Source organism: Myiozetetes cayanensis, unplaced genomic scaffold (genome assembly GCF_022539395.1).
Source record: "Myiozetetes cayanensis isolate MyiCay16 unplaced genomic scaffold, myiCay2020 scf2-11, whole genome shotgun sequence".
NCBI lineage: Eukaryota > Metazoa > Chordata > Aves > Passeriformes > Tyrannidae > Myiozetetes > Myiozetetes cayanensis.
Window position 1 is genome coordinate 113,545,519 of NW_026087411.1, and position 22,289 is coordinate 113,567,807.

The following is a 22,289-nucleotide window of genomic DNA, read 5'->3' on the forward strand; positions in this document are numbered from 1 at the left end:
TTGATTAGAATTGTGGGGGTGTTTCTGGAGTCACCTCAGGGGTGTGGGGGTGTAAGTAGATGTTCTATAATTAGGGAAAGATAATTTCCTATTGAATGGCCACACTCAAATAATCTCTGCTTTTTGGTGCTTGCACTGATGATCAAATGATGGAAAAAAAATAGGGCAGGAGTATCCTGGGCTGGATGAGGCAGAGCACTCAGGTCAGGAGAGGGGATCCTGCTCTGCTCAGCCCTGCTGAGGCCACACAGAAAGTGTTCTATCCCGTTCTGGGCTCCCCAGTACAAGAAGGAGATGGGAATTACTGGAGCAAGGCCAGCACAGGGCCACAGAGATGAGGAGCCTGGAGAGCAGAAGGCCCAGAGGGATCTTATCCACAAGGAGAAACACCTGAAGGGAAGAAATAAGGATGAGGGATCAGACTCTTCTCAGCAGGGCCCACTGACAGAACAAGAGGCACAAATTGAAACGTGAAATTCCAACAGGGTGATGGTTTAAACTGCCAGAGGGCAGGGTTAGATGGGAGATTGGGAAGGAATTCTGTACTAAAAGGGTGGGGAGGCCCTGGCACAGGTTGCCCAGAGCAGCTGTGGCTGCCCCTGGATCCCTGGAAGTGTCCAAGGCCGTGTTGGAGCAACCTGGGCTAGTGGAAGGTGTCCCTGCCCATGGCAGGGGGTTGGAACAAGATGAGCTTTAAGGCCCCTTCCAACCCAAACCATTCCATGGTTCTGTGATTCTGGGGAACTCTGCCACAGGTTGTGCAGACAGGACGTGGAGACTTCTCTGTGGAGACACCAAAACCCAACTGGACACAGTCCTGGGTGACCTGCTGTATGTGGGAATGCTTGAGCAGGGGTTTGGGCTGGATCCCAGAAGGTCCCTTCCAGCCTCCATCCACCATTCTGTGATTCTGAGCCTTGCAGAGGAGAGCCCAACCACCTGGAACTCTTTCCAAATCCTTACAAATGGAGACATGCTCTGCATTATTAGTTAGGTAGCTTCTCCTTCCTTTCTTCCTCTCCAGATATTTTAAGTCTGGAGGCCCTGGAGATCTTATGTGATTTGGTCCCTCAGGAGAATTGTAAAGAGGATTGAAATCTGGTGAATTTACATGGAATGGAGGCAGAGCTACAACCATCTGTAAAACAGAGGTTTGGGGGCAGAGCTGGGGTTGATATTCAGGAATTGCAGCCTTCAGTTCTACTCTTTAGTCAACTGAAGAAAATGTCCTGCTCTTAATACCTCTAAGACTTTATCAAAATTAGTTTGACCCGGGCTTATTGCTTTTTTAATAAAGTGAAAGTGTGAGGCAGGCAGTGCTTCCCAGAAAAAGCCACCAGGACAGTGTCACTGCAGGTAATTGTCCCCCAGACCTCTGACAAACAGCTTCTGGAATAGGATGAGTCAGGAGTCTGGGTAGAGCTCGTCAACAGCTCTCAGTATCTGTGTTTTAAAGATAAATGATGTAAAATAGCAGGTCCCTGTGAGTGTTGGGCCGTGGTGAGGGGCATTTTACCAACACTGCAGCTGCAAAAATAAAATGCACAGGAGAATTGGATTGTAAGGAACCAAAGGACCAAGTCACCGATGAGAAGTGGGACGAGGCAAGTGGAATTTTTCTGTGGACAGATGATTTGGCTTTGCAGAAACTGCTGAGGTCTGGATTGGGAAATGGGGATGTTGAGTTACAGATCTGCCTTCAGCAGCAAAGGATCTGTTACCCAGTGTGTACACAATTACCTTCAGCTGTCTCGCACCTTCTCTGCGTGATCTCACTGTGATTGAGTTGTTGTTCCATGTGGGTGTTGATCCTCTGACTAGAAAGACGGGAAGCAACAAAACAAATCAGTGATTTTGCACCTGATGCCAGAAATCACACGGTGGTTTTCTTAAAAAAAAAAAAAAAAACCAAAAAAAAAAGTGTGTCAGTAGATGGCAGCAGATGCTGCAGAATGTTCTGCACCTCTCACCCAGCTGGTTCCCTTCGCTTTTACAGGTTGTGTCATAACAAACAAACAAAGGTGTATCTTCCAGAACCTCCTTTTCCCCATGCTGAGGTAAGTAAACCCTGGTCTTGTTTAGTTTCTGCATCACAGTCCCGTGTGGCTGTTGCTTTTTGGGTGAACCCTTGCACAGCTCCTTAAGTTTTGTGTCGTTATTCACACAAGTGGTTTCCTTTTTCCTTTGCTTTCTGTGATGAATTTGGGAGCGCGGGGGAGGAAGGAATGATGGTGTTCCCTCAACTCCAAAATTCCCATCTTTATTTCAGTATCTCGTACATGGTTCGCTCCTTCCCCCTCAGAATGTGATCCATGGTTGGATGTTTGCTCTTATCCCACTGCAACCACGAGTGTTCCCACTGGGAACAGGCGGTTTTCCCACTGAAGTAAACGAGAGGCAGGTTGGGAAAAGTAGAAACAGGACTGAGAAATAATTTTAGCTAAATCCTACTCCATTTTGGGGCATGAAGAAAACTGTCTCTTGCAGTTGCTGTGGTCCAAACTGTTTCGTGAGATATCCAGGGTGGTCACTGCAGATTTAAGAGCCCAGAAATTAAATCCTTTCACAGACATGTTTGGGTTTGGTTTTTGGGTTTTTTTTCCATCTGAAATGTGTCATCCAGGGATTTGTTCTGGAAATTGCCATTACCCATCGTATCTATCATCTGTGGGGGCTTCAAAGGCGTTGTTGGAAGTAGGATCTGACCAGGAGCCCTCACTCTTTCCAGATGCTTGAACGTATTTCAAGCAGGATGTGCAGTGAATTATGTATAATCTGTTACCAGAAATAATGTGGACTGCAGGGCAAGCCACCTGCTCACCACTTGGTTTCTAACCAAAAAAATTCATTCCCGCTGATAAATCAATTCCAGAGGCTGAACCCTGAGAACAAGACTCTTTTCCCCTCCATCTTCTGCTTTCTGGGGTGTCCTTGTTGTTGCACAGTGTCATTGCTTTCACTGACAGCCCATATTGTAGTTCTCAGTATGGTCTGGAACTGGCAGATTGAAGTGAAAACCCATCCAAAAAAAGAGAAGCCAGACATGCAGCTGTCACAGACTGGATTAATTAACCCATCTTATATGATGGCCCTTTGTGTTTATAGAGTGATAACGGTGCCCTCTCCTTCTGAGGAGGTTTGATGTTCTCCAGAGGCCCGTTGAGGATGAGATTTTTAACCCAATGATTGTGTAGCTGTTGAAACAGCTTTGCAGAAACTGCTCTGGGCTTCGTGTGGAGATCAAGGTGATTGTGCAGGAAAGGGGATCACAGATCAGCTTAGGGGACCATCCACAAGATGTCCATGTCAGGGCCCCACTGCTCGGCACATGCCATTCCTTGTTAAATCTGCAAAATCTTGCAGCTGACGCTGTGTGTGCGCCTCACACAGTATAAAACATCTACATAACCACTTTTCCTGTGGCTCCACAACCTCCCAGTCAGGAGCTTTTGCTTTCCTGCCACTTCAGGGGGTTTTTAATGAGCATGAGAAGCAGACAGTGAGTGATGGTTTCCACTGGACAGGTTGTTAGTGGGGAATTGCTTTACTTTTCTCAGAGTAATGGTGGGTTGTGCAGTGTAACCTGCACAGAAATTGTCCATCATGAAAGGATGTGCTTTAACTGCTCATTTGTTGGAGGAAAATAGGGAATTACTCAGACATGTCTCTTAGTTCTTAGGAAGCATTAATAACATGCCTGGCATGATACATCAGAGAGAGACAGGCCAGGAAATAAGTTTCTAATTATCTCCAGAACAAGCCCAGCCCAGCACAATGCTGGTCCTGAAATCTGATGTTCCTCTTCAGTTGTATAAACAGCAAGATTTAAAAGCAAACAAGGCAAAAATTCCCCCAAATCCTTGTTGTGGTCTCTTGCAGCAATGAGTTCCAGCATAGTATAACAGAATAATTACTTCCTTTAATCAGCTGGGATTGTGTTTGGCATTTCACTTAACTATCCCTTTATTATTGTCACAAGAGGATAAATAAAAGCATCCTCATTGTCTCTACAATTACTATTTTTATTCTTCCTCACCCTCTGCAATGAGTTGTTTGAAGCTTTTTCCTTCTCTTTGCATGGAAATTTTCCAGGTTTATGGTTTCTGGTGCGTGGTTTGAGCTCATTCCTTGCTCTGCTGTGCTGAATAAAACCAGACACGTGTTCAGCTCTGCAGAGCACCCAAAACACTTCTCCCTCCTTGTTAGTCCCACTTTTATGTAGTAGAAGGTGCTCATCCATCTCCTCCTACACAGTCACTGGTGCAGTTTTCGAGGTGGAAATTTGTTTCCCAACATCCAGTCTGAATGAGCAGGGAATGCCCTTTCCCTCTGAGCCAGGAATGGGGGTTGAAGTGCCTCAGGTTTGTAGGGATGGATTTGGATATCAATTCCTGCAGAAATTAATCTGAGTGGAGTGCCCAGATTCTTGCACAGGCTGGTGAAGTCCCACCTGCAGCCTTTTAGCAGTGCACAAACCAAAACAAAAAGCTGCTTTTTAAAGGCATTTCTGAGGGGAGAGTTGCTGTGACTCTGTTGGAGGGACTTGGGATATGGGTCAGGACTCCTGTAAATCCCAGCCAGACATTTCCCAGAGGGAAAACCAGGCAAGTGGAGGAACAGTTGGGGAAGGGATGGGTGGCTCTGTGAGTGGCTCTGCCCTGTGCTGAAGTGGAAATGTAGTTTTTCACCAGCAGTTACTGTGGTGGGGAAGGGAGGAGAAGGAGCTCAGGCTGGGAAAATGTTGGAAGTTGCTGCAAAGTTAAAAACTGGAGATCCCAAATGTTTGTGGGTACAGCAGGCTGGAACTTTCACTTCCAAGCCCCTGCATCAGTTATATCCAAGGATCCACTGTCTATATAGGCTCAGATTTAAGCTCCACAATGCCTTGATGAAGTTCTTTGGACCACAGATCAGTAAATGTGCTCTGTTTAGAAATGTTATTCTGCTATTCCAGAACCAACTTGTGGCGTTTTATCAAATTCCACGTGGGAATGTTCCGTCCTAACACGGGCACAGCTGAGGAATTGGCCACCCCCTGGCCATTTTATCAGGAACCCTGGATTGTACCCTCTGCCCCATCCTTTTTTTGACTTTATAAATTAGTGGCTGAACTGTTCCAGTGAGGCAAAACGAGGAGCTTCCACTCCTTTTCCTCTCTGGTCGATCTTTCCACGGACAATTTCAGGCTCTGAGATAAGTGACTCCAGACTTCTGTAAATGCCTGCAACACTAAAATTTGAGAGGTAATTTATATTGATCAGTATTTGCCAGGGGAGGAAGAATTTGGATTTACTGTGCTCTTATTAAGGATTCTGTGAGCAACATCTAAGAGAAATGGCTGCAAAAAAAAAAGCTTTTTTTTTTTCTGAGTCAAAGATGAGCCAGAGTGGGAGTAATATTGATTCTGTGGTCTTAAATACCAGCATTTTTCTTCTTCTTCAGCTTTGATTCCCTCCTCCATAGACCAGTTCCTCTATAACACATTTCAATAAATACCTGGAATCAGGTGATTGTATAGTATTATAGTTTGCTTTATAGATCTATAGAGAATTGTAATATGAATAATTATTATATAGGAGTTGGACTCAATGATCCTTGTGGCTCCCTTCCCACTCTGGATATTCTGTGATAGAATTAGGCCCCTGTTAGTGTTGATTTTATGGAGGGAGTGAGGGAGGTGAAATAATAACTGTATCATTCCCTGATAGGAACCACATCTGTTCCAAATTCTGGCTACAGAGCACACACACACACACAGAGTAAATAGCAGCATGTTTTGGCTCACTTCAACAAAGGGTACACAAAGGCTCTGGAGATTTATCCTGTTTATAGCAGCAGTTGCTGACCCTGTAAATCAAGTCCACAGCTTTAAAGGAAAGCAGAACCATTTGGGATTTTCAGAAAAAAACCCACAGCCCTCAGTCTTGATTCAGTGCTTTGCCAGCCTCTGTCTCTTAAGCTCTCAGTCAACAGTGTGGTTCTTTCTGCACAAAGATGCTTTCTGAGTGTTGCTCCTGGGTTGCAGCTTGTGGAAATCCTGCCTGGCTCGTTGCTTTTGGCCCAGGTTGGAGATCTGACCGTGGCTGTTGTGCTGCACATATAAAAGAACCTGTACAAATCATCACACATTCAGTCCCCTTAATGATTTGTGAGTTTTTTTGTTGGGCCTGTCCTGCATTTCAGCCTCCTATATTTTTTGATGGGGTAATTAGGGAAGACTTTGCTGTAGACACACTGAAATCCACCAGCTGCTTTATCACTGGAGTGGACAGAACACCTCCAAAGTTGTTTTTGCAGCCTTTCACCCCTGCTCTGCCCACCTGTGAGAGCCAGAGATTGGGAGCTAAACTATAAGAGCTTCACTGGACTTCTCAGGAAAGATCTCTCAAGATAAAAAGGAAAGATAAAGAAATAAAATCATCACCAATGAGGCCCTGAAAACTGGATTAGAGACCCTGTGTCTCTTTTCCAAAGTGATAGGAGGGGATTTGAAGCTTCCACAGTGCTTTGAAGAGAATCCAGCTTTTATGTTGCTAAGCAGTGAACATTTGTGTAGGTACAGCAGGGAAATAAGCTGTTCAGTGCTTTTGTACATGGAGTGCTGCTCTCACATCTTCACAAAGATTTGAATGCTGCACACAAATATATGTATCATTTGAAGGAGCCTGTGAAAGAGGAAGAACACTTTGTGATTATCCAGGAGGGTGTTACATAAATAGTGGCTGTAGAAATGTCTTTCACTTACTTGTCTGCCTGTCCCTGGCAAAGTTTTGCCCTGGAATGTCACATAATCCCGTTTAATATTTGAAGTACAAATTGTCCCCTTCTCCCAGTTTACCCAAATTAAACTGCTTTTGCAACTTCAGTTATAAGATTTTTGTCTTCCCCCCCCCCAAAAAAACAAATCCCACAACCAAACCACAGAAAAGCTTCTTGGGGGTCATTTCCTACGAGTTCATTTAAATGCCAGGATTTTTATGGATTCCAACTCAGTTGGCCCATTGTCTGCTAAGCTGCAGTTTGTGTTACTGAAGCTAAGTTTAGATTCTAAATCCTGCCTGCCAGATGTGTTAATCAGAAATCTTTACCAGCCTTAATTGCAGGAATGTTTTTGAGATTCAGTGCGTATCAACTGCCACAGCAGTTGCTGGATGGTTTTTTTTCCCATCTCCCCCTTGAAGTTTAAATAGGAATTAGATACTACTTGTAAACTGCAGAGCAGTGTAGTCACCCTTTCTACATCCTCCATGATCCATGGAAATCACAGGCTGTGTCCACCTACAGAATGGTGTGATAACCTATAAGTTCTGGAGTGCTTTGTGGTGCAAGAGTTGATAAAAGACTTAGAGAAGCAGCAGAATTCTCAGTTTCCCTTCATTTCCAAGTAGGCACATTATCCTGAGTCACATCTGCCACAGCAAGAAATAACACAGAACCAGAGGAAATGGCCTTAAGCTGAAGGAGGGAATGTTTAGGTGGGATCTTGGGAAGGAATTCTTGGCTGGGAGGGTGGGGAGGTCCTGGCACAGGTGTGGACTCCCCACCCCTGGAAGTGTCCAAGGCCAGGTTGGAGCAACCTGGGACAGTGGGAGGTGTCCCTGCCCATGGCAGGGCGTGGAACTGGATGAGCTTTAAGGTCCTTTCCAACCCAAAGCATTCTGGGATTCCATGACCAGTCCAACCTCCTTTAACCACTGGCTCCCAAGGGAAGCCCCATTCCCTCATTCCCACTCTCTGTGTCTGTTCTCAGTTGCCCAGTGTGTGATTTCCTGGGTTAAATTACATGCCTTTTAAGAAAACTGCATTTACACTTATTTTCAGGCTGGAGATGGAAGCATAAACCTGCCAAGAAAAAAAACCTTCCAAATATTGCCTGAAAGTGCTTCCCAGGCTGGTTTATTAAATTGCTTTTAAGTTGCACCTTGTTTTGCAGATTGGAAAACAGTGGCAGGAGAAATAAAGCAAAACTCTTTGAAAAGTGCCTTGATAAATAAGCTCCATCTCAGTAAAGAAATCTGTTCCACCTGCAGAGCTGATTGCATTGTTTACAAGGCATCTTCTTGCTCTTAATTCATTTTTATCACTATTTTTCAGAGAGAGTTAAGGAAGGGCAAGTCAGTCTGTTGTTCCTCAGCAGATTTGACTTTGTGGGAACCCTTCAGACCAGCAAAGCTCATGGCAAACATTCTGCTGAAGGCACAAGTGCTGTGATGGAAGAAAAGCAGGTTAAACATGTGCCTGGAGCTCTTTGCAGACACGGCAAGGAGGAGCAAGGAGCTTATTTTGTAATTTGGCAGCTGAGCTCTCTGTTCACTCCAGGAAACTCAAAGCAAGGGAGCGTTTGCAGAGTTTCCTCTCAGTCACCAACTGCTGGTACCAAAGAAATGAGAGCAAGGACTTGGAGGCACCTGGCCCTGTGCTCTGACTTCCTTTTCATAACACATGGGACAGACACGACTAAATTCGTTGGGAAATCGAAGGGATGTGCAGGAAGGGACTCTGTGATGAGTTGGGAATAAACTGTAGGGTATTTACAGTCTCATGTAAATAAACACACAGAAGCACAAGAGGCCTGAAAGGTTGGTCACGTCTGGGGTTTTGTTCTCGTTTCAGCTCATTCAGACAAACAAATTGAAGCATTATCCCAGCATCCACGGGGACTTCAGCAATGACTTCAAGCAGCCCTGTGTTGTGTTCACTGGGCATCCCTCTCTGAGGTTTGGGGACGTGGTGCATTTCATGGAGTTGTGGGGAAAATCCAGCTTGAACACTGTCATCTTCACAGGTAAGTAAAATGGTGATCTCATTATCAAGTTAACAGTGGGTTGTGCTCTGGTTAAGTGTGGCCACATCCCCGGGGCTTTACTCATTTATTCTGGGGCAGAAGTTTCTGACTTCAGCAGCAGCTTATCTAAATTAAGACCCCAGGACTGACTGTGGGGCCAAATGTAATTATTGTGCCATTTAATTCTCTGTGGCCCTGCAGAGCCAACCTTTGCCTTGCAGAGCCCGTTCCTGCCACGTCTGAGCAAGAGCTTTGTTCTGCTCAGCAGTAAAATGCCTCCAGGAAATGAAGTTTGGAATTAAAAGCAGCTGGCTGCAAGTTAAACCCAGGCAAGACCTAATTGATGCTGGTCAGGAAGGAGAAACACTTCTTTTCCATATTCCACTGGAACCACAAACCTTTCCTCATCCCTTCTCCTGCCCTTTCATCAAAACCTCAGGCAGCCAGAGAGTGTTTCTGGAGAGGTTTCTGTCATCTCTGCTCTTTCAGAAGCGTGCCACCCCCCTCCAGACCTAGCAGTGGGGTCTGGGCTGTGTCTGCCTTTTGGCTGAGCTTCTCCTTGGATGCTTTTTGGCTGACAGACACCTTTGTAGCTGAAGCTGAAGGTGCAGCTCTGGCTGATACCTTGGCAGCTGTTTTTTCCCAATGCCTCAGAAGCACAACAGGTCTTTTATGTTCCTCCACTTGCCTCAGTCTGCTTCTAGTGCTGTCCCTGCTCCAAAATACTTCAAGGCCTTCCCCTCAGACCGATGTCCAGGTGTGTTTATACCTGATGTGCCATCCAAACAGAACCCACAGTGGGAGTTCTTCACATCTGAGAAGGCAAATAATAACCCTTTAGGCCATTGCTACTGAGTTTGTGTGTAACCAGCTCTGGTGTGATGGGAGGTGTGTTATATTTAACTTACCCAGGTAAAAAAGGTGTGGATTTGGGACTTGGACAAAGTAATGGGGAGGAAAATCCTGAGTAATGGATCAAACTGCTCCCACAGCAAGGGTGGGATGGAGTCCCACTGTTAAGCTTCTTTTCCTTCTCTTCTTAGTGAATAGGAAAACTGCTGGAAAGCACAAAATGTCCTGAAGCAAAGAGGGCTGGGAAAGGGTTATTTCCTTCCTTACTTTTTAAAGCAGGTCCCTTTGGCTCTTTCATAACGTTGACACCAAAAAGTGTCACAGTATCATGATACTGCTGAGCCAATTTGGGGAGATTAAAAGTGTGTAATTAGCCCTGTGCAAGGGGAAGGGAGACACGAGGGGGCTCCTGCTGGGCACTTAAATGTAGGCTCTGTTTGTGCTCAAGTGTTGTGTGGTCCCACAGCTGCTGCAGTGCCATCCCTCCTGACCCTGGAGGTAGTTCAGGAGACAAGCCCTAATTACTGTAATTGCTAAAATTGCAAAATAGATCTGCACTGTCTTGGAAAGAGTGAATTCTGCTCTGCCTGGGACTTCCGTTCAGAGTGCGCAGAGCCTTTGCTGGGGCGGGGATGGGGGGTGTGTCGTGAATCCCTGGGGAATCAGTGGCATTAATCATGTTCTGAGTGTGTCAGCCCAGGGTGTCAGAAAGTGGCCTTTAATGGCAGGAGCTCTTATTCTGTGTCCTCTTGAAGGGAGAGGCAGTTGACCTTTCTGTGTTAAATCCTCATCCTCTGCGGATCGAGGCACTCGAGCACTTCTGTCGGAGCCTGGCAGGTTGTTAAGGCACTGGAATGTCAGTCCTAACAACCTGTGGGTGCATCAGGTCATGGTCTTGGAGATTTTTTTTTTTCCCCGGCCTACACTTCAAATAAAGCACCACCAGTCGAGAGCTGCTTTGATTGGGTGACCTTGGAGTGCCCAGCGATTCCAGGTGGTTCGTTTCCTAAATTCACCTGTCCGTGGCTTTTGTGTCTGTCTGGAGGCACATCCACTGGGCAGGATGTTCCTACTTCCTTCTGACTCTCTAGTCCTACTTTTACCATTTAATATTTGAAGTACAAATTGTCCCTTCCTGCTAGTTTGCCCGAGTTAAACTACTTCTGCAACCTCAGTTTTAGGACTTCAGGCTTCCCTCAAAAAAAGATGCCTCAGCTGGAACAAAACCACGTGGTTTAGTGGTGGGCTTGGCAGTTGGACCCAGTGACCTTAGAGGTTTTTTCCAACCTAAGTTATTCTGTGATCTATGTCTGTAGAAATTCCCAGCAGACTAAATTCTTCTGTTCTGGGTAACTCCAGTGAAAATCCAAAGCATTGATAGCCAGTAAAATTACATTAATATTAAATTAATAAATGTTAATTTATTATTTTATTATTTTTCTGTTCTAAGCTAAAATCTGTGGTTATGAAAGAACCACTGAAGCAGTTGTGAGAGCAGATGATATTTTAGCTTTTCCTGTGAAAGACTCCTGGTTTCTGATGATTAAGACCTTTAAACCACAGGCCCTCCAGCATTGCTGATGATGACACTGCTTGTTCAGCCCACAGGAGCCAGGTAGTCTCCACCTTTCCGATCTGTGACGTAAAAAACAACTCCAAGAATATGGATTAAACCACCAGCAGCAGGACCCCAGCTGTGAGGGAGCTGTGGTGCTGCTCTGCTGGCTCCTGTCACTGCAAGCATTCCTGCTGGAGCACTATTGAGTAGATTATTGATTAAAAATATTGACCACCCCCGAGCCACAAAGAAATTCTGGAAGGAGACGTGGTACAAAGGAGCTGCTTCTGGCTCTGGTAACAGCAATGCCTTAAAAACCACCTCCCTGGGACATCTTAAAGCAGCTCAGTGCAGGGGAAGGTTTTATAACTCAGCAGTGAATCAGGAGTCTTGGGGAAAAGCTGGAACTGTGTCAGGAAAAGTCTCTGCGTGTCCTTGACAAGCACGGTTTGCCATCAGAGAGGGTGACTGGGGATTTGTGGTGGTTTCACAACAGCAGTTCCTGGGGGGTCACACGAGCTGAGATCAGCCCAAGGTGTGTTTTTCACATGTGAGGACTTTTCCAAGTCCTGGGTTAGAATTCCTTCGTTAGAATTTCTCGCTTTTCCAAGGCTCTTATTCTTCCTGTTAGTTGTTCAGAGACACTCTCTAGACTGGGTGCCATTTGGGATTCCCAGATCAAAAATCCACATCTGTACATTATCTGAGCCTCTGACCCAGGCATACTCAATCTGAGCAGGTGCTGCCTCAAATCTCCTCAGATGGGATGGAAAAACTTACTTCTCATAACTTTTTTAAACTTACCTTTTACAGTTTCAGTCACATCTCCAAGGGAGAAGCTCTGCCTGACTTCTTAAAGTTTCTATTTTCCCCTAATGACTTTTAAAATGTCTTCTGATTTAACCCTAATTGATCACTGATCATTCTTCAACTAGCTGCCTTCCCAGTACTCCTATTTTTAAACTTCTGCTCACTGCTGTTAAATTTAACTGACACTAAATGCCATTTTTACATGGATATTTTTAGGCTTTGTTTCACTGCCATCACCACATCTGCTTTTAACTAACGTGGCTCTTTGCCCAGTGCAATTTGTGTTTCGTGTTTGTGGATTCATGGCTTTTGGGTCGTCTTGTAAGATGTCCTCGTTAATATTTCTCACTTTAACATCCCAGGCAATTGCTTTTAACCTGGGAAAATGATCCCTTTAACAGCTCCAAACTTCTGTATCCTTGGCTGGCACCGTGTCCTGCTCTCGCAGGGTGAACTTCCCCCCATCACTCGCTGGTGCTCAGCCAGCTAGCAGATTGCTGGGAGAGCAATTAACTTGTCTTTATGTTGGATGTCCTGCTGGGGGCTGAGATTTGAAGATTTTTTTCCCTTGCTGTCTCCCGGAGAATTCCAGCCCTGTGCTCTGCTCAGGGTGATGGAAGAACATCTGGTTAAATCCAGAGTGGAGTCCCCGAATTTCAGTCTCCTTTAAGTTACCACAGAAATGCCTCGTGCTGTTCTCCAGCCAGGCTTGAACTGCACTTCACCCTGCAGGGTGTCCTCTGGTCCAGGGTAATCCAGCAGATAAGGTTTTCATGCACCCCTTTCCCTTTTTCCTGTTCTGTCCTTATCAATCTAATACCAGTTTTCCTTTTTCCAGCATTCCCTTTGTGTCCTCTATCCCACAATTGTTGGGTAGATGGTGATGGCATAAGCATTTCCACATCATTAGCTGGTGACCTCCAGAATCAAGAGGTTACTTGTACCCTTCACTGTGTCACCTGAGATCTGCATTTGTCATCCACCCCAAAAAAATAGTCTTTTTCTGTCATATTGTCAATGTTTTATTTCTCTCTGTGTGACTTAAATCCCATTCAGTGCCTGACTTTTCCCTGGCAAACCTCTAATCTGATTTTTAAAAGTCAGTAATGAAAGGCCCTGTGCTTTTCCAGCAGTCTAAACCTGGCACTTAGAAGAATAAATATATATATATATATATAACAATATGATCTCTATGCTGCATTTTTATCACAGCTGAAAACCAGGCTGCCATTTGGGTTACCTTATGAGACCCAAAATGACACATCTTGCCTTCTTTTACAGGACCTGATTAAAAAGAAGAGGTGGTGTTTTTGTCATGATTAAATCTGCTCTAAAAATCATGCAATAACGTGTTCAAATGGAATAGTGTTACTCTGTTGATTGATTAAGGGAAGACTAATTGTGGGCCTAATTTTCATCAAATTAATTGAAAATAATGAGGGGGGGAGGAGGAAGGGAAGAGAAATCTGTAACAGAATTAACATTGCTGAAACAACAACTCCTTTAATTCCTGAATGTGGAATCCGAGAGGGATTGGGCCGTGTTTGTTGTCAACAAACATTCAGTGTTTCCAACATTTCTCTCTCAGAACCTGATTTCTCTTACCTGGATGCTCTGGCTCCCTATCAGCCCTTGGCAATGAAATGTGTTTACTGTCCCATTGACACAAGGCTCAATTTTATTCAGGTGTCTAAATTGCTCAAAGAAGTCCAGGTAAGGATTTTTCTGTTGTCTTTTCCTGTGTTTCTTCACACACCTGAAATAAATAGATCAGCTGTGAACAACTCATATATTCAAACTTGTTTCTACTGAAATTTGCTTTCTGAGTCATGACATGATTAAAGTAATATCCAGATGTTTTTTTTCTGGCTGAGTTTTTCCCTGTGTTTTACCTTCAACTTGTTGAACTCAGAGATACTTCACACATGCTCTTCCAAACCTCCTGGATCGTTTTATCTCATTGTGTTCTGCCTTGTCACTGCACAACTGATATAGAATTGCCACAGCCTGCTTATGGATAAGCATCTTCTGCCATGTTTTCCTTGATGTGCTGTGCTGTCTCCAAAACACTTTGCAGAACCACTGTCTTCTCCTTTGCCTTCCTAAAATCCTGCAGCGATCCTTGTGGCCACCAGCCTGGTTCTGCTCTGTCAACATGTTGCTGACAGGTCAGGAAAACTCAAAAGAGTCGCTTGTTGTGCTGGTGTTTTTCACAGAACCACAGGATATGCCGAGCTGGAAGGGACCCGAAGGAATCATCCCCAAGAGTCACACCCTGTGCCTGAGAGTACCATCCAAACACTCCCTGAGCTCTGGCAGCCTTGGGGCTGTGCCCACTGCCCTGGAGAGCCTGTTCAGTGCCCAACCACCCTCTGGGGGAAGAACCTTTCCTGAGATCCAACCTGACCCTGCCCTAGCACAACTCCAGGCCATTCCCTGGGTGCTGTCCCTGGTCCCCACAGAGCAGAGCTCAGTCCTGCCCCTCCTCTGCCCCTCCCAAGGAAGTTGTAACTTGCAGTGAGGTCTCCCCTCAGCTGAACACACCAAGTGCCCTCCCTTGCATGTTGACACATCTCCGTGACAATTTGGGATGGCCCCCACCACTTCAACCCTTCGCTTCCAGTTTAGACCACAAGGATTTGGGCGAAAAAACCTACTCGGTCTCCTTATTTTTTCCCTCTCCTCGTGGCAACTGCTGATGTAGCAAAGTGGTGATTAGGGGACAACACAGCTCCTCCTGTTTTGCAGCCCCTGCACGTGGTGTGCCCGGAGCAGTACACGCAGCCCCCACCCACGCAGTCGCACCGCACGGACCTGATGGTGGATTGCCAGCCCCCGGCCATGTCCTACCGGCGCGCAGAGGTGCTCACCCTGCCCTACAAGCGCCGCTACGAGAAGATCGAGATCATGCCGGACGTGAGTGACTGCGCTGGGGAACAAGGAAGGGTGAGGGGGGTTGCTGCAAATCCCAGCTGCTGCTTCAGCAGCCCCTTTAGAAGTCATGGAATTAATTGTTGAAGGGTTGGAAAAGACCTTTCAGGTGGTCGGGTCTGTCAGTCAGTCAGCACCACCACTGTGGTCAGCACTGAAACGTGTCCTCAGGTGGCACCACGGCGCCAGGCAGCCCCTTCCAATGCCTGACCGCCCTTTCCATGCAGGAATTGTTCCCAATATCCAACCTAAACATCCCCTGGCACAGCTGGAGGCTGTTCCCTCTTATTCTGTCCCTTGTTCCCTGGGAGCAGAGCCCGACCCCCACCCCAGCTCCCCCTTCCTGTCAGGGAGTTGCAGAGCCAGAAGGTCCCCCCTGAGCCTCCTTTTCTCCAGGCTGAGCTCCCCCAGCTCCCTCAGCCGCTCCCTGCTGCTCCAGCCCCTTCCCAGCTCCGTTCCCTGCCCTGGACACGCTCCAGCCCCTCAGTGTCTCTCTTGTCTGAGGGACCCAGAACTGCCCCAGCAGTGGAGGTGCAGCCTCAGAACTAAAGATGTTTGTTCTGAAGATATTTGCAGCCTTTGACTAAAGGGATCTTGTTGTGGCTGGGCTTTACTGTTGACTGTGGTCATGTAAAGCTCATGCTGTCAAATGGAGGGCTAAGAAAGAAGCATTTTTGAGAGGTAATTTCACTGTGTCAGCTAATGGGAATTGAAAAAAAAAACCATTGACTGGCTGAGAGAGATGGGGCTGTTCAGCCTGGAAAGAGACCTTGGAGCCACTTCCAGAGCCTAAAGGGGCTCTAGGAGAGCTGGAGAGGGACTGGGGACAAGGGATGGAGGGACAGGACACAGGGAATGGCTTCCCACTGCCAGAGGGCAGGGACAGATGGGAGATTGGGAAGGGATTGCTGACTGGGAGGGTGGGGAGGGGCTGGGCTGGAATTCCCAGAGAAGCTGTGGCTGCCCCTGGATCCCTGGAAGTGTTCCAAGGCCAGGTTGGACGGGGCTTGGAGCAACCTGGGCTAGTGGAAGGTGTCCCTGCCCATGGCAGGGGATGGGATGGGATGATCTTCAAGGTCCCTTCCAACCCAAACCATTTGGGGATTCTGGGATTGTAGGCAAGCAAAAAATATGTTCAAGTGAATTGTCCTTTGCAAGGATATCACAATAATCAGTTCAAAGAGTGATCTCTGCAAGCCACAGGTGAGGCAGCCAGTCACCTGCAGCTTAAATGTGGGTGTGAATTAGTTTGAATTTAGTGCCCCAAGGTCATGGAAAGGATCCAAGGAATCTGGGACTTGGTAGCCAGGAGGTGTCTTTCCCCTTCCTCACAAATACCCTTCCCTGTGAGGAGCAGTGTTCAGCCATAAGTTAAAGAAGCAGTGAAAAGGCTCATTTGTATTCCAACAATTTCAACAAATGGTTAATTCCTACAGGCTGCACAAGTCCAGCAGGTTAATGGATTGCTTGTAGGCATCTAAAATGTGGATTACTTATCCCCACAACATCTATTAATGATTCATTAACCCCATAAATCAAATCCAAATGTACCCATCTCACAAAGGGTGACCCACATTCTGACAGACACGAGCTTAAAATATTTTTTTGACAATCCAATCAGCACAAATGTGTCCTTGGATCAAAGGTGGCAGTGGCTTTTTGCAAGCAGGTTTGGAAACTTGAACAGTGAGTCTACTTTTCATCAGAGAGCAGAGGCAGGAAGGACCCTGAGCTGAGCCAAATATGGAACACAGAACTGGGGCTCTGGTAACAAATCCCTCAGCCAGCCCACAACCCCCATTCCCACCAGCTCACACCAGCTCTGCTTGGAGACAAGGAGGAGGGGTTAATTAGAAAATATGCTGGGATGCAACTCCATCATGGCCTGGATATTCAATTGTTTGGGAAATTTGCATCTTTATTGGATCCTGTGAAACCTAAGACAAGTAAATTCTGGCTTCCGTTCACCAGCACAACCAAAACAAATCCTAGATTCAGCAGCCCGTGGCTCACCTCTTATTTAGAGTTCACTGAAGCTTTGGGTTTTCTGAAAATGAGCCCTTGTGAGCCTGTCCCTTGTGTCAGCACCCACACCAGCTCTTCCTGCACTTCCCAAAGCTGCTGGGGGAGAGGGATGCATCACAGGGAATGTGGTACTCACCAGCCTGGGAAAAGAAGCACAAAGGAAATGAGGGCTGGTTTCTCTTGCTTTCACTTTAACTTGTAGACTTTGAGCAGAAACCTGCACAGGCAGGTATTTTGTGGTTTTTTTAACCTTAAAACATCAAATTATATTCCCACAGAAGTCCTGATTTCCAAGCAGTCCGTGCTCGGGGAGAAGAAACATCTCCTGTAATTTTCCATGTCCAGGTGTTCTCCAGGCTGAGTGTTCAGCCCAGAGGAGAAAAAGCTCAGGAATGACCTTATCGTGGCTTGGAGGAGAGCTAGGGAGGGACTTGGGACAAGGGATGGAGGGACAGGACACAGGGAATGGCTTCCCACTGCCAGAGGGCAGGGAGAGATGGGAGATTGGGAAGGAATTCTTTACTGAAAGGGTGCTGAGCCCCTGGCACAGCTTGCCCAGAGAAGCTGTGGCTGCCCCTGGATCCCTGGAAGTGTCCAAGGCCAGGTTGGATGGGACTTGGAGCAAGCTTGGGCTAGTGGAAGGTGTCCCTGCCCATGGCAGGGGGTTGGAGCTGGATGATCTTTAAGGTCCCTTCCCACCCAAACCATTCCATGATTTTCCCTGGTTCCAAAGCTGCGCTGGACAACTCGTGTCAAAAGCTCCTTGGTCTGTAATGATGCTCCTGAAAAGACCCTCCTGAGAGCCAGGCTGTGGCTCAGGGCTCTTCATGGGATGCCATTCCCGAGCTCCAAGATTTGCAAATCACCCTCAAAGAGGGATCTTGCTGGTTCTTTTTCAGGGGAACTTACCTGGTCATGGCAAAAACTCGGTGTAACCTCCCTTTCTACTGAGGGGGTTGTGCAAGACAGGATTGGGGATGGGACATGAGGCTCCCTGGTGGGGAGTATCTGCTGCTTAATGTCCCTTTTTCAGTAGTTTATCCAGGAGGACTCTTTAGGGTTCCTGAATATGCAGGATTTTCTATTCTACAAGGAAAGGGCATTTGTTTCATTCAGGCTGCCACCAGCCCTGGTGTTCTGGGGAGGCTCAAGTGGCAACTGAAAAGGATATTTTATAGCTCCCAGCAAACCTTGCAATGGCTTCTTATTTGTCAAAACCCTGTCAGCCCAACATGGAATGATGAAATCCACCCTGGAAAAACAAGTCATTGCTAGATCTGCTCCAGGGTAAGGATTTGTGTGTGTATTTACACTCATAAAAGAAAGGCTGTTGCAGTGAAACCCTGATCAGGGCCCTCTCCTGAATCCACTTCCCAGAGGGGATGTGCTCAAACTTCTGTCTGGATTCTTCCAGTTTCTGGAAACCAAAGAGTTGGCTCAAGAGTGGCTTCAGTCAGTGCAGGCTGAGGGTTTGGTGGTGTGAAATTCCCTTTGCAAAACTGTTGCAGTGATTCAGATTCTGGCCTGTCAGACTAATGTAAATTTACTTTTACTGCTGGAGCTTGTCTACATTTCAATCACTTCACCGAGGAGCAAAGGCAGGTCAAGCAGGGCTGTTGTATGATAATGAGATTTACACTCACAGCAGCCTTTGTTTGGAGAGAGGTTTAAGCAGTCCCAAGGCATCAGGCTGGAATGGCTCTCAGAGGGACTGTGGAAACCTTTACACTTGAACTAATTTGTTCTTCTCAGCATCTGCCTTTCACTTGCAAAAAATAATAATAATAAAAAGAAAAGACCGCTTCCTGGAAATTGGTTAGGCATTGTCTGTTCACAGCACAACGATGGGAAAATGCAAAACACCTTCTGGAGCAAACAGATAAAATTAAACAGCAGTGTTTGAGCAAATAATGTGCCTGCAGTTTAATTACAGCTGAACAATGGTGCGGATCACACACTTCACTGAGGGCTCTGTGCTTTTAAAACACCCACTTTGCAAGTTCTTCAGGACACAGCCCAGGATGGGAGAGTGTGGATGGGCAAGGCACAGCCTGGCATGGAGCAAAACTGCAGAGAGAATGAAGGGAACAGCACTCGGCTCTGTTATAGTTATGGAGCTTTCTCTCCACCCTCCCATTCCCTTGCCCTGACTCCTCTTTTTATGCTTTCCTCTTACCTTTCTGACCTTTCCTTTGTGTTTCAGGGACTGAGGAGTTTTAATTTCTGACTTTCTACTGACCCTCAGCTTATTTTGGTGAGGCCAAAATAAGGGAGTCACCAGTGTTGCCCATAATCGGTGACATTATCCCATCTCCCGACCTCTCTGCTCCTTTGCCCCCTGGTGTCCCCGTGCCACAGTCTCACACAAATAAATGAAACACAACCTGCCTCTTTGCTCCTGCTGCTCATCCCTCCCTGCAGCCCCAGGCTCACTGAAGCCACTGTAAAACTGTCTGGGTCTCTCCTTTTTCCTGGCAGTTTGACCTCTCCTTTTGACATTCCAGCACAGCTGCTCTTGTCCCAGCTTTCACCTGCCTTTTCCTGGACAAAGGCAGCCCCAGTGCAGTCTGTTGTCCTCCTGATTTACGTCAGCGGTGTTCAGTGCAGTCAGCCCTCATTTTCTTCCCAAAATTGGCTCCCACCTCATTCCCAGGTCTCTTCCCTCCTGGCCATTCAGCCTCGGGGGATTCTGCTCCTTCCTCCCCTCTTCTGTGGGCTTGGAATGTGTTATCCTTCATTTCCTTTGCCTTTTTTTTTTTTTGCTGTCCCTTTTCCCTGGTTGGTCTTATCCACAGATTGTCCTATTTAGTTAGATGAAACTGGGATCTGCTTTCCTGCTCCCAGCCTGCCTTTGCCTGCCTGCATTAATGTCTAAATTTGTTTTTCCTTTCATTTTTGATGTCTGGCTTTAAAATAACACTCTTTTCCAGCCAGGCACTTACCTCTCTCTTCCCAACCAGCTTCAACAACAACAGCATCACATCCTGACTTGACATTCTGACCCATAAACTGGTTACTGTGTTTTGAATATTTTGATTTATGCCATTTTTATATCTTTTAAATGACTCATCTTTTACATCTGCGAGCTGCCTGCCTTTCCTTTGAAGATATTTCATGTCCTTGCTTCCCCTACCTGTCATTTTTCATTCCAGTCTGAGGCTGTTTTCTGCTTCTGCTGGTCCTGTTTCCCACTATCCTCTTGCAAGTTCTTCAAACAACTGTTTGCTGCTCCTGAGCTCCTGGGGAAGAGCTTCATTAAACAGCCATAAATCTGCCTCACTGCACTTCTTAAATACCTCCTTAAACTGTCTTTTGGCACAGGATTGGCACAAAGCCAGTGTCAGTGGTAGCCCTGAGCCTGCTGCTTGGACTCCCAGCTGGGATTATTCCCTGTGGGTTGGTCAGTACTGGTTTGGTTTCCAGGCTTTGGGGGATGAAGTTCCTGGTGCTGATCCAGAGCCCTCCTCCATTAACTGTGCATGGAACATTTCCATGGGAAAGAAGAGCTTTGTTTCCGTGCTCAAAACTGCAGATTAGCCCTTCTACCTCTTTTATTTCTCCACTGGGTGTCGGCTCTGGGGAAGCCCAAAGTTAAGATTTAGGCATTTGCAAGCAGTTATAGCAAAAGCTTCAACTATTTGTGGTACCATTCTTCACCCACTGAAGTTAATGAGACTTCCAAATCTGCTCCACAGAGAACTGGGGGAGACCCACAGCAACTGGCAGATCCATGAAGGTGGGGTTTGTTTAACAACTGAATTATCCCACTAAAAACACTTGGACTGTGTGAAATGTGAGGGTGAAACCCCAACGAGGGGTGACTCAGATCACCCACTGATGATCAGACAGACACCCTTAGTTCTGGGATGTTCTTCTCTGTTGGAAAAGCCTTTGTCCCTCTAAGTCTCATTAGCAAGATTCCTCAGTTCCCATCCTGCCTGCAGCACATTCCATATGCTTGCTGGTCAGGAATCCATGGGAATATTTAAATTTCCAGCCCTTTCCCCTTGGCTCCAGGTGTTTGACCACACAGTCTTTTGTTCCCTCTGCGGGATTCCTGCACTCAACCCCGGCTTTAGCAGGGAGAATAAGGAAAGCCAGGGCTGGAGCTGTTGGATTCTCCTGCCCACACTAAAATCTCCTGTGCCTGGTTACCAGCAGAGCTCCTGGTTCTTAAAAAGTGAAGGGATAAGAGGAGGCAGGGAGGTAGGAGATGAGGTAAATTGTCTTCCCCTCCTCACCTCACCCTCCAAATTTAACTGACAGGATGAAGACCGTGGTTTTTCTTTCTCTTTTACAAAACTGACTCTGCAGACCCTCCCTGCTTGTGAAAGGGCTGCTGCATTCATGTGGAATATTTGGGCAGTCTTTTCCTGTCAGAGATGCTTTTTCAGATGGGAAGGTGCTTTTCTGCCTCCAGAAACTGGATTTGGGGTGTGTGAGGAGCAAGGGGAGTGGAGGGATGGAGGCAAAGCGGGTTTTTCTCTTCTTAGGTTTTGTTGAGGACTAGTTTTTATAAAACCCTCTATGAATAAACTCTGATCTCCAGGGCTTGGTGAGCTTTATCTGAAGTCAGGCTTTTCCTGATGTCAGGATCTTAAAATCCTTGGGTTTCTGGAATAACTGGGAGAGGATGTTTTCCTGTCTCATACAGCTTCCATCCTGTTTAGGGCCTGGGTAGTGGGTAAGAATCTCTTCATACCTGGCAAGCCCTGAGGTTGTGAGCCACCATTCCCACCTGGAAATGTCCTCAGGGATTACCTGGCCAGAACCCAGCTCCAGTTACTAATAATCTTGATAATGTGCCTCAAAAAATGTAAGGCTCCAGCTCCAAATGGCAGAGACTTTTGCCCCTGCTGTTCCCACTCGCTGCTGTTCAAACCCCCACTGTCCCTGATGGCCAGAAACCTCCTCATTTCCAGCCCACACTCACTCACTGCCAGCCTGCACACATTTATTCCTAACACCATGTTTTAGCATAAATACATTTCCCTTTTTGTTGGTGTTTTCCCTGTGGTGTTGATGTAGGATAATCAAATTCTCCCTTTGGGCTTGCTTTCTGCCAAGACATTTAGTTTCCTCTCACAAGGCAGCTTCTCCTGCCCCAATCTGCCCTTCAGAATGTCTTACTTGAGCTGAAATTACCCACAATTTACAAGTAGTTCAGATGGGATCTTGCTGGGCTCAATATAATGGTGATGGCTCATCTCTTGCAAGAATTACCTGGTATTTTCTGAGGTTTCATTTGGCTTTTCCACGGCTGTGTCACTCTCAGCTCTCATGGGATGGACTAATAAACCTGCACCCCTCACCTCTGTCCTTTCCAGC

General features: G+C 46.5%; 1 protein-coding gene across 1 annotated transcript in view; it reads left to right on the forward strand.

Moving 5' to 3' along the window:
- Positions 1 to 22,289, forward strand: part of INTS9 (integrator complex subunit 9) — a 60,904-nt gene that overhangs the window by 32,038 nt on the left and 6,577 nt on the right. Inside the window, exons 11-14 of the mRNA XM_050314763.1 lie at positions 1,997 to 2,057; positions 8,614 to 8,785; positions 13,594 to 13,718; positions 14,754 to 14,921. Of these exons, the coding sequence (XP_050170720.1) occupies positions 1,997 to 2,057; positions 8,614 to 8,785; positions 13,594 to 13,718; positions 14,754 to 14,921 (526 nt within the window). The remainder of the gene's footprint in view (positions 1 to 1,996; positions 2,058 to 8,613; positions 8,786 to 13,593; positions 13,719 to 14,753; positions 14,922 to 22,289) is intronic.